General features: G+C 34.6%; 1 protein-coding gene across 1 annotated transcript; it reads left to right on the plus strand.

Moving 5' to 3' along the window:
- The first annotated feature begins 6245 nt into the window (after positions 1-6245).
- Positions 6246-7388, plus strand: LOC132721589 (UDP-galactopyranose mutase-like). Its single transcript, XM_060705909.1, has one exon. The coding sequence runs from the start codon at positions 6246-6248 to the stop codon at positions 7386-7388; it is 1143 nt and encodes a 380-aa protein (XP_060561892.1).
- Positions 7389-13115: the final 5727 nt, after the last annotated feature.

Consider the following 13115-nt stretch of genomic DNA (forward strand, 5'->3'; position numbering starts at 1 on the left):
CTTTTTATACCAAATTATCATATAAATTTACGAAGGTTCTGTTTTGTGCAAATAATATAAATATTTTTTTATGTAAATCTGGGTCTTAAAATTGTTTGATTAACATACTTTATGCCTGTTTTGCAAAATCTCTGTTGCAGAGGAAATGTTTCCGTATACTAACCAAAACATTAACTGAAAAATTTAAAAAAGAATTGAACGAGAAACTTTTATTTTGATACTACTTTTAGTATATATCTAGTGTTCCCTTTGTAGAAAAGGTATCCCTGATGAACCAAGAAAATGTCCATTTCTCCGGCATATAATCTTTCAAAACATTTAAAAACGAAGTTTAGTTTAAAACAAACTTTCATTATGATACTATATTCAATATACATGTATATAATAATTATGTAATAAATTCTAATTTGTTAAATAACTGTAATTTATACATTAATTGTGCCTTTTATGCAAAAATATCTCCAAATACTTTCGAAATAAACAAATCTTCCGCAGCTGCAAAAAGACCTCTCCCATGCTTCTTTTTAAAGATCTTGTTCAGCGTACGTGTATGCTCTGGTACTAAAATAGAGAATACAGAATCCCTAAAGACAGCCCAACACGACAAAATTGAAAATGTTGCAGGCTCGGTTTGATTGAGCCTGTTCATGGACGGTACTGGAAAGTCCAAGTTACCGTCCACGCCCCTTAGCACCGGCTTAAGCAGAATTCAACATTTGAACACAAAAATGGTGAAATTTTGTATTTAGAGACATTTGCAGATGTGTTCATACGGCGATTATCATGGAACCTTCAATGTGACACAGTAGAGCCATTCCATGAAAAGCGGCGTATGGTCCACAAGTAAAGGAATGAGTGTGCCCTATAAGCGAAAAACAATGGGCGGAACTAAATAAAATGGAATTTTGAAAGGGGATCTGAGGTAATGAAGCCTAAATATTACAGACAAGACGTCAAAATACAAATTTAAAAAAAAGCAGGCAACATATCCTAAGGGTGATTGTACAGTATTCAAGTAGGAATACTGGAACCACCCCAGTTGAAAAAGGCCAAATAGAAGAAACTTAAAGTACCACATAACATGCATTTTTGAAGACTACACACCGTACACTCGCTAACAGTTTTCCATTTACACCCCGTACCCAACCGTACTAAACTCTGTATAAAAGTCAAGGTCGTTTTTCGCAAAATTGCTAAAAGCAGCTCGCTCGAGTTGATGGATGACCACTCAAATACAAGTAGAAGGAAGTCTTTGTTTTATATAAAAGACGGAGTTTGGACCTGAGTAAGTGGTAAATATCAACACCGTTCGCAAATTTTAACAAATACTCTACAATTTAGCTCATTTGAAAAAAATCAATTTGCACAAAAGCAAATACTATAAACATATTAAGCTTCAAAAACTTGTTTAGTTTGATAACATAATGTTTTTACAAAATAAAGATAATTTTAGCAGAATATTTTTATCACAACTATTCATTAATGTGTCAAGTTTAAAAATATTGGGATGAATGTCAAACCTGGGAAGAAGAGATTTACGTCTTATGTCATTAAAGTACGAACATTCAAATAAGTAGTGAAATTCATCACCAATAGCTTGATACGGACATAAGGAACAGACCCTATTATTATGATCAATTGCCAAATGTCTGCCTTTTTCGATTGGTAATAGGTGATTCATTGTTCTAAATTTACATAAATAGTTGCCTATGTCAAAAGGAAGTACATCTAGATATTTTTCAAAACAATGAGTATTTTCAGATAACTAATACTTCTCATTCTCCGTTCCCATTTGTTACAATATAAAATACATGTTGTATTGAATTCAGTACTTGAAATGAACAATATGATCTCCTTTTTGTTTATTTAGTATGGAGGGTGATTTATGCCAAAATTACATCTTGCTTTCTTACGTTACATCGTGCTTTCTAACTTGTACATCGTGCTTTCTAACTTGTACATTATGCATTCTGACATATACATCTTGCATTCTGACTTTTACATGTTGCTTTCTTACATGCACATTATGCTTTCTGCTGTGTGCTCATGGAGAAAATATACAAAACGATTTAACCAATATTTATATTTATTAATGAAACTCTGTAGGTCAAATTATATTTCCAGCTGACAATGACAAGTTGCACATTTCCAAATCAATGGTTTAGAATTTTTTTTTTCATCAACAAAATAATTATAAAATAGAACAGTTGTTCAACATTGTCCAAAGTGCTTGGGCCATAAAAAACTTCTTATTAAAACATTTCATCCTCTTAAAAAGTTTTTATTAATTAGGACATTTTCTTGCCTATTTTCAAACTAATTTTGTACACACGTTAGATTTTTTAAATTTAACTTGTCAAAAAAATGTCTTTTTTTCACTAAGTTGCTTTATGAATACGGCTCAGGTTCTTGTTCACAGTGTCAGCTTAAAACTGAAGGAACTTCTGCCAAAATCAGCTGATTCTGAGAAAAAAAAATGTCAAAACTGTCGAGTCTGTCAGACTTAAGACAGTTTTGCCTTTTTTTTTCTTTTGCAGCGGCACGGGCTACCTCTCTTCATTTGAATTTTTATATCACAGGTACCCTCTCATTTTTTAACACATACGTACCCACGAGGCACGACATATGCTTTTATTTGCGTTAATCGTTAAGTATGTAATATTTACATAAAAGTAAGAAATATGACATACCTATTAACGATTAACGCAAATATAAGCATATGTTGTGCCATGAGGGTACGCTGCAAAACCGAAAGTAGGGTGTTTTTATGAATTTTACATTTATTTTTGACAATACACTGCCATTTGTCCGAAGATGATATGTAAATGAACATATTAAATATGTATGATGCATATATAATCAAGCCCACGGTTCATTGCAGCCCGAAAAGTATGTCGAGGTGATGGGCGAGACAAGACATGTCGATTTTTTGTAGCTTATTATGAAGTTGCAGTACATGAAAAACGGGCACATGACATATCAGCACATAAATAAAACATTCTAGTGTTCCGTGGTATATATCTTTTGTACGTGTCAAACACCCTTTCCTTATTACATTGAAATTTTACTGGTTTGTTATCCATCGCTGGTTTGTTTTTAGCAGAGAATGACCTGTGCATGTGTAAAGAGGGTACCGTTTGAGCAGATTTCGCAAAGAGGGTACCGATATAGATATGCACCGTGGTGTAGCTTTAGTACGAATGATTTCATAATATTAATTGATGAGTACATAAAAACAAAATGTACAAAAATGGTCCGAAAATATGGTTATAAAATGAATATTGCATGTTTGGCTGAAGATGTCTTATTAGTAGTTTTCTTTAATTAAAGCGTTCATGATATTGGAAATGTACAGCAGATCTTACTCATTTAGAACAAAAAAGTTTTATACCTTAAGGAAATAGTATTTGCAATACAAACACCACTGAGAATGTAGAAAAAAAATGTTTATTAATATCTTCTATGACAAGCAATTCATTTGATTTTATAACCATTTCTTGGGACATTTTTGTACGTTTTGTTTTTAAGTACTCATCAATTAATATTATGAAATCATTCGTCCTAAAGCTAAACTCTCACAGATTGACAGACTAGACAGTTTTGCCTTTTTTTTTCCTTTTTTTTTCTCAGAATCAGCTGATTTTGGCTGCAGTTCCTTCAGTTTTAAGCTGACACTGTGAACAAGAACCTGGGCCGTATTCATAAAGCAACTTAGTGAAAAAAAAAAGACATTTTTTGACAAGTTGAATTTAAAAAAATCTAACGTGTGTACAAAATTAGTTTGAAAATAGGCAAGAAAATGTCCTTATTAATAAAAACACATTAAAAATGTTGTGGATGGTCACAGGTATTGGAAATAAGCCATGTCAAAATTTAAGAACTTTTCAAGAGGATGAAATATTTTAATAAGAAGTTTTTTATGGCCCAAGCACTTTGAACAATGTTGAACAACTGTTCTATTTTATAATTATTTTGTTGATGAAAAAAAATAATTCTAAAACCATTGATTTGGAAATGTGCAACTTGTCATTGTCAGCTGGAAATATAATTCGACCTACATAGTTTCTTTAATAAATATAAATATTGGTTAAATCGTTTTGTATATTTTCTCCATGAGTGCAAATGGAAATTTTAAAACAAAGGGACGTAACTTGGTAAACTGAATCCGAACCGCAATACGGACTTTACCGAGATATAACTGTAGCGCCACCTGTTAGCATAATTTGGGTGTCACATATTATTACACCAGATGTCGCGTTGTATTATGCTTGCTGCATTCGGCTTTCGGCTATGCGCATTCTACCTTATGACATTCGTCATTCAAGCTGCGTAAATAGACCCAAATACAAACAGTTGCAGGTTAATTTATTGAATTAATATACCAGATCAACAAAAGAATAATAATTGATCGTTAAAAAACGACATCAACATAAAATTAAGCAAGAAAGCATAATGTGCATGTAAGAAAGCAACATGTAAAAGTCAGAATGCAAGATGTATATATGTCAGAATGCATAATGTACAAGTTAGAAAGCACGATGTACAAGTTAAAAAGCACGATGTAACGTAAGAAACAAGATGTAATTTTGGCATAAATCACCCTCCATAATTTAGCTAGTCATAATTGTATCTTTATATTGTCATATTAGTGATGTTTGACTGTTATTTTTCTGTTCGTTTGTTGTTTTAATCAGTTGCATATTATATGCCTTGGTTTAATAAAAACTGAAACTGAAACTGGAAAAATCGATTAAGTTAAGAATTTTAAAAAAATAACTTCGGTTTTCTTTGAATTCCTTATCAGTCACAAATTATTTATCATTTAGTGATTAACCTGTCCGTGCTCTTTCTTGTGCCCTGTCCTGTTTTTGTTTGGGGTCCGCCTGGGCTCCTTGCCACTGGTTCTTGTTGCTGGGTCGTATGGGGGTTGCGTTCATTGAACGCCGCCTTTCCTTGTTGATCTTGTTTATCATATTTTGACGTAAAACCTATTCCTTTGAACGCTGTACAACAGAGTTTACTGATCCAAGCATTACGTGGTATATTGCTAAAACAGGAAACTTTATTCTCTGTACAATTTTTCATCTGTGCTGAAATTTTGTGGTGTTGAAAGCTTATCTTGCACATTCAAATTATTCTTATTCCAACGATTTTTATGTTCCCCGCCATGATAATGGCAATGGGGCATATAGTGTACCTCTCCGTCCTTGCGTGCGCGAGTCTGTGAATGAGTGCGTGTTTTCGAAAATCTTGTCCGCCTCATAACTTTGTAATGCATCAATACATTTGGACATAACTCGGCACAAATGTGTAGCATGTTGAAACAATGCGTCATGCGCATGACCTAGAACATAGCTCCAAGGTCAAGGTCACAATTAAAGGTCAAATGTCAGCACATAAAAAATACTTTCCGGCCAATAACTCTGTCATGCATCAAGAGATTTCAAAATAACTCCACAGAAATGTGGAGCATGATGAACGGTGTGTGTTATACCCATATTTCCACGGTCATGGTCACAGTTAGAGGTCAAAAGTAAGCTGTTGGAAAAGTTTGCCGGCCTTTTTCTTTGCCATGGATCAAGGGATTATGAAATAAATTGGCACAAATGTGAAGCATAATGACATGGTGTGTCATGTGCAAGGCATAGACCCCTAGTTCCAAGGTCAAGGTTGCTTTAAGAAGTCAAAGGTTCAATAGATGAAAAACTTGTAACGGCCCCTTAACTCTGTCCATGTATCAAGGGAATTTTGGATTATAAATAAATATTTAATTAATTGTCACAATTTGAAAGCATGAATGAGACTATTGTGTCCATCGGCAAAGAACCTAATCCCTAGTTTAAGGTCCAATTTCACCTAAAAGTCAAATGTCAGCAGTAATAAAATCTTGTCTGGCCCACATCTTTGTCATGCTCAAGGGATTTAGAAACCATTTAGCACAAATATTAAACAGGATGAGCATTTAATGTTAATATGCAAAATAAAAACAGATGTCAGTGTAAATAGTAATTAAAGTATACAATGTGTTGGTATCCAATAATAACTGTATACAGTTTTATATAAAGTATAGCACATAAAATATTCTTTAACCTCTATACACAACAATGAAATATTTTAAAGGAAAATGTAAAGATGGATTAATTGCTATAATTGTATTATTCCATCTTTTAATTTTGTTTAATGTGCTGGTTTATTGTGCTTTTTGGAAGAAAACGATAGCATTTTACAGGCGGGCTTCAGTCAAAATGCCAGACGATTATTATGATATATGTGTTGTTGGAGCAGGTTTGTCCGGCGCAGTTATAGCGGAAAGATATGCTGCAACAACAGAGAAAACCGTTTTAGTTGTAGAGAAGCGTGAACACATCGGTGGAAACTGTTACGATTTCATTGATAATGAAACACGTATTCGTGTTTCAAAATACGGTGCACACCTTTTTCACACAAAGTATGAATATGTCTGGGATTATGTGCAACAATTTAGCGAATGGGTTCCATACTCGCATAAAGTTCTAGCTGTTGTTAGAGGAAAACACGTTCCTATCCCAGTCAACATCAACACAGTTAACATCTTATTTGGTCTGAATATTACAGCTATCGAGGAAATGGATGCTTGGCTAAAACAAGAACAAATTCGTTACAATTATAAACTGACAAATTCGGAAGAAGTAGCATTGTCACGTGTTGGGAAGAAACTCTACGAAGTATTGTTCAAACCATATACAATAAAACAGTGGAATAAAACGCCTGCCGAGCTAGGACCGACGGTTTTGGCTCGTATTCCGGTGCGGAATAATTGGGATAATCGATATTTCTCAGACCAGTACCAGGCTTTGCCAAAGCGAGGTTATACAAATTTGATAGATAACATGTTCAAGTCATCCCAGATAACCATACGTTTGAACACCGATTATTTTGATATTCGCAAAAGAATAAAATGTGGTAAAACATATTTCTCCGGTCCGGTGGATAGATATTACGCTGAAAAGGGACTACCGGCATTAGAATACAGGTCTTTGTCATTTGAACGAAAGGTATTTAAGAATATGAATCATTTTCAGCCAGGCAGTGTTGTTAACCATCCAAGTCTAAAAGATAACTTTACACGTATTGTTGAGTATAAATGGCTACCTAATCAACAATTTGAATCTAATGACACAATTGTATTCTATGAGAGATCGACAGCCGACGGAGAACCATATTATCCCGTGCCTAATGCGCGAAACCAAAATTTATACAAACGATATAAGAATTTCGCCAACTCGGATCCTGATATTTATTTTGTTGGACGCTTAGCAAATTATAAATACTTTAATATGGATGAAACAATTATGAATGCTCTTCTACTTTTTAATCAAACAGTTAATAACAATTATAAAATTACTTGAAAAAAAACAATATACTGGAAATACAATCATTGATATTTATGCCAGGTGTTTTAATATTTTTAAAGAAATAAAGGATTAATGATAATATTCATCAAGATGAGCTGTTTGACAATAAAATAAAGGAATGGACATTACATTTTTTTCTGTTTGAGCATTACATATAGTTTCTTATAGACAGCATATTGTTTCAACATTATAAACATTTGTGCCAAATTAATTATTTCAATACCCTATCATTAAAACACAAAGAGATTTAAGAAATTATTTGTTCAGAAAAAAACAAAACATTTTAATAATTTAAATATGACTGATATCTTTTGTATGACATGTCATCTCATCTCCCCGTGGTAGAAAAACAAGATCGTCAAGGTAAGGAAGCGTTCAATGAACGCAACCCCCATACGACCCAGCAATACATGACCACCGGCAAGGAGCCCTGCGGAACACCAAACAATACAGGACAGGGCACATGGGGTGAATTTAATAAAAATGAAACAGAATGAACAGGCGCAATCATACTAATTAACAATTACGTCTCGTATCTTGAGCTGATTGCTGGCCGAGGTGTAAATCTGTGACAGTATAAATAATATTCAATTAGCATACACATCTAATACAACTTCTCTCTTATAAAATATTCATTAATACAAAATCGTTTTTGTTTCTTTATTCCATATGCCTTACAACACGTGGTCCTGTTAATCATTGAAGCTGTCATGTTTCATATGTCAATAGAATGCGTTATTGATTAGCTTTTATCAGATGTTTTCAGTCAGTATTTTTTCTCTATTAATCTTAAAAATCTCGTACATATGTTTATCAATAAATAAATAAAAGTAATTAATTACTTTTTGTATAAGTTATTTAGCAATTTTATGACTTATTGACTTATGTTACGAAGTATAAAGTAAAAATAAATAAATAGAAGGTAAAGAAATTTCAAAATCAATAATAAACACATGTAATTGTAAGTAAATTAATGGCATTGCTGTTAAAATTATTAAAATTTCAGAAAATATCAATCTGGCCTTTAAGCTATATTTTGACGTCATTTTCGTGCAATTTTTTTTCCAATCAAACAAACATTTATAATCGATGTTAAAATGGCTGGCATTGATAAAGAAACTTACTTATGTTGATTTGGTTGGTGCAAACTCGTTGATATTGTCACAGACATTGTCACATGCATTGAGTCAATGCTATCTGGATAACGTTGTGGGTCGCAATGCATTTGATACTGAAAAACATCTTCTTCAACTTACAGAATTTGCCTGATAATCTAAACACTTGTCACAACACTTTTTACTATAGCTTCAGAAATCGTAAAAAGATATGAGCCGTGTCACGACAAAACCAACATAATGGTTTGCGACCAGCATGGATCCGGACCCGCCTGCGCCTCCGCGCAGTCTGATCAGGATCCATGCTGTTCGCTATCAGTAAAGGGTTTGTAAGCGAACAGCATGGATCCTGATCAGACTGCGCGGATGCGCAGGCTGGTCTGGATCCATGCTGGTCGCAAACCCATTATGTTGGTTTTGTCGTGACGCGGCTCATATACATTTTGCAATTGTTTTCTATGTGTCCCTTTACTGCGGCACGTAAAACATCATGTTGTCAAACACAAGCACTTAAGGAAATGTTTGTATCATAATATGTTCAAAAGAGATATACAGAATCCTTATAGAATGCCAAAAACAGTCTAAATTAAAATTGTTACTTGATTTAGTCTAGGTTTTTTGTTCAACCAAATAACCATAGAAAACGTTTAAGAGTTAGTTGATAGGTTAGTCACCAAGCTCTTAAACGGGACATGGGTTTAGAGTGCTCCACAAAAAGAAGGAAATTCTTCTGTAAAACTAGTAATAGTGTTAACATGTTAAAATGGACTGGTCTTTTGTTTCAGAACAAACCAGAATAATTAAAAGTGTTTAAAATCATAAATTAATAAGGACGAAAATATAGCACATGTAAATGAGCCGCGTCATGACAAAACCAACATAAAGGGTTTGCGACCAGCATGGATCCAGACAAGCCTGCGCATCCGCGCAGTCTGATCAGGATCCATGCTGTTCGCTTACAAACCCTATAACAAGTAGAGAATCTGATAGCGAACAGCATCGATCCTGATCAGACTGCGCGGATGGTCGCAAACCCATTATGTTGGTTTTGTCGTGACACGGCTCAAATAATCTTGTCCCTTGTAGCAAGAGGAACCAGAAGCGGAGACAAATCCGTTCGATTTCACACACCTGCAACAGTTTTCGAAGAACGATTTAAATATTTGGAATAAAGAAAGATATGTATCAATGCCACTTTCATATAACTTTAGTAAAAGTTAGGAAATGCAAGTGTGATCAAAACGCTTGCTTCGTGTCCAAAAGACAGTTATATATGATCACATTTGTGTAAGCTTACTGGTTTCTGTTTCATTTGTCTTAGAAGTTTTGTACAGCATTAGTATATCTTCCAAGTTAAAGCAGGATACATTTGTGTCGCTTTGTCTTACACTATTTACATCAACATCATAAAAGGTATGTCATCCTTGCTAATCTCTGACTTAAAACGCGCCTTAAATATTTAGTCATTGAAATATTGTAAATTAAAAAAAAAGATAAATTAGGATGAACTAATATGGATGAACTAATATCTGCAATGATGATATTATACTCTTATTCAAAAATCTATTAAAATAACAAATAGAATAGTCTAGTAGATAACTATAACACAGTAAACGTTTACTGGATAAAAAATGTTCTTCAAAACTATTTATACAGAGTGTTGTAGCAAACTTAAAGGATAAAATAACAGTCTTGTTGATCTTGTGTATCATATTTGATAGACACAGGAATACCTACATACATTTCCGTATCAAACTTGTGTAAGCAACTTATTCCTAGATCGGTGTGGCGCCGTTATATGTCGCAACGCCGCTAAATGTCGCACCAATACCGCTAAATGTCGCAACTGCCGCTAAATGTCGCAAAATCATTTGCCGTTAAATGTCGCACGAATTTCTGCTACCGTTAAATGTCGCAACACTACCGTTAAATGTCGCAAGATATAAATTCATGTTAAAATCATGATTTAAAAGTAGTAGTATTTTAATTTAAAACGCTAAATATATATATATATATATATATATATATATATATATATATATATATATATATATATATATATATATATATATATATATATATATATATATATATATTATATATATATATATATATACTTAGAATACTCTTCCTGTCACCCAGTGTCTTGTAAAAAATGATATTCCGTACAGTCAAGGAAAACGTTATCGCGCCGTATCATTTCTGACGATAATGTTTTCAAAACGATTCTTTACAGAATTTACGTACATACTTTAAAGAAAGAAATTATCCTATCAATGTTATTGATACTGCACTTAGTAAGGTTTCATGTCTAACACAATAATAAAAAAAATATAAAAAGAATATATAAAAAAAAAAAAAAAAATATATACGGAATATTATGTTGTAGTAGCTTTCTGAGGCTTTTGTATTTTTCTACGAGCAGCGGTGGAAAATTGATATCTCGCGAGACCGAAGGTCGAGCAGGATATCAATTTTCCAACGTTGCGAGTAGAAAAAATACATAGTCTCAGAAAGCTATTATAACATAATTTTCCTTTTATTATAAACCTTTTCGTTTTATTCAGAAAATGAAATGTAGTTGTCAAGAAATAAATTCATGACTGACGGATGAATACGTAATTCTTGCAAACCGGCCACGCCTTTAATAATTTTGGTTCCCGTTTTCAAATGCAACGTTATACAAAGCTAAGATCGGAGCCAACGTCAAAAATAGTCCGGCACTTCCATATATGGTACCGTATTTGTCACTAACATAATACGGAAATTTCTATCCGTTGAAGCGTATTTGCGCTTCAATATTTGCGTGTATTTTAGGGAGAAAATTTATAGGTATATAATAAAATGTAATATTGACGCTAGAAAGCGTATTCTAGAAAGATACAATTGAAATTCAAGTCTCAATAGATAAGTATTTTTCTTTTGTCTCCCTTTTTCATTTATAACCCTGATTGACAACATCTTAAAAGTATTATGATATTGTCGCGATCAGAATTCGTTTTAAGTAATTTCATTGATTTGAAGACTTTTTTCCTTGCTAGTACTAATAGTAATACAGTCATACTAGGGCGGTTTAAGCCCCATTTACACAGTCCCGGTTTGGTGTCCCGGTTTGCCACGGTTTAGTCAACCATGATCAACCGTGGTAAACCGGCGTTGGGTCGTTGAAATTCCGTGAAGTAAAGGGACAAACCATGGTGAACCGGAACAAACTGAGAGATCACCACGGTTGTCTTCAAATGTTTAATACAACCGGGGCTCACCGGCACTCACCGAGAGGAAGCCCAAATCCGTGTTCTATCGGCTTGGAACAGGGAATTGCCGGGAAACCACCGTATCTATACTGCATCCATACCGTGACAAATCGTAGTAAACCGGGATGCGTGTCAATCAATGTCCAAACGGCAAAGTCCCGGTGATGACACGATGTTGCCACGGTAAAACAGGCAGAGCTACGGTAGAGCCAGGGTACATTGAGGTCACTGGCAACAACGCTCCGGTTGGAGCCGGTAATGTCCCGGATATTGCAGACAAGTACGGTTATACAACGATGATAGACGGTGGTGTAACGACCTCATGCCGATACAGGAAATTTAAAGAACAGGAATATATAAACTTGAAGTGCTACTTTGGATCATTTTGTTTAGAGAAGGAACACGAGCATGGACAATTTGTTAAATGAGAGAAGGAAAAATTCTTCAGCTGGTGCATTTTCAGCTTCAGATACCTCAACCTCTGAAGGTGTTGTAGACACAGTTTTTTTCTAACTTCCATCCCCTTTCCTTCGGATGGCATCTCTGCTGTCTTTTTACCAACTGACTGAAGTCAACGTGGTCAGTCAGTTTTATTCTCATAAACTTGAAAAGGAAGCATCGGTGCATTACCAGGGCGTCACCGGCACAGTACCGACATCCCCAATAGCATTACCGTGGCAAAAACGGCGATGGTCGGGATGGACCGTGATGAAACCGTGTCTAGTCCACCGGAATCAAGGGGGAATACACCGATTATCGTATATATCCGGTGCTATATCGGGTTCTGAACCGGGAATACACCTGGGCTTTGTCGCGGATGTAAACGCAATTTGATTTCTCAGAAAAACACCACGGAACACCTCGGTTCACCAGCTTACGACACAGTAGCGATATCGTGGCCATTACCGGGACAGTGTTAATTTGGGTTTTATCAAACGGAACCTGCAACATTTTCAATTTTGCCGTTTTGGACTTTCTTTAGGGGTTCTTTTTTCTCTATTTTATCAATGACTGATGTTCCTCAACACACATCTGAACAACTTAAGTATTCAAGGAAAATATAGCACTCAAACCCACTGATCCGGGGCCCAAAGACCAAACAATTTTCATCCAGTAAACCAGTGACATGACAATTAAGCTGATGCTTATGAAAGATTATACTTAAATGTTGAATATGATATCCAAGGGGCAGGACGTGAAGTGGTTGCACACTTGGTTCAAGCGAGCGAATTGGTTGCAAACTTGACAAAATGGCGAACACGGCGTGATTTTTTGAAACGGGTGAACGAGTTTTTGTAAGGAAAGTGGGTTTCTTTGTTATTTTGAAGTTCATTAGTATGTCTATTCCATAA

The sequence above is a fragment of the Ruditapes philippinarum genome, unplaced genomic scaffold (genome assembly GCF_026571515.1).
Source record: "Ruditapes philippinarum isolate M1 unplaced genomic scaffold, ASM2657151v2 ctg6372_1_1_1_1, whole genome shotgun sequence".
NCBI classification, from domain to species: domain Eukaryota; kingdom Metazoa; phylum Mollusca; class Bivalvia; order Venerida; family Veneridae; genus Ruditapes; species Ruditapes philippinarum.

Coding starts and splice junctions, on each gene's coding strand:
- LOC132721589 (XM_060705909.1), top strand. CDS start 6,246: ATGCCAGACGATTATTATGATATATGTGTTGTTGGAGCAGGTTTGTCC.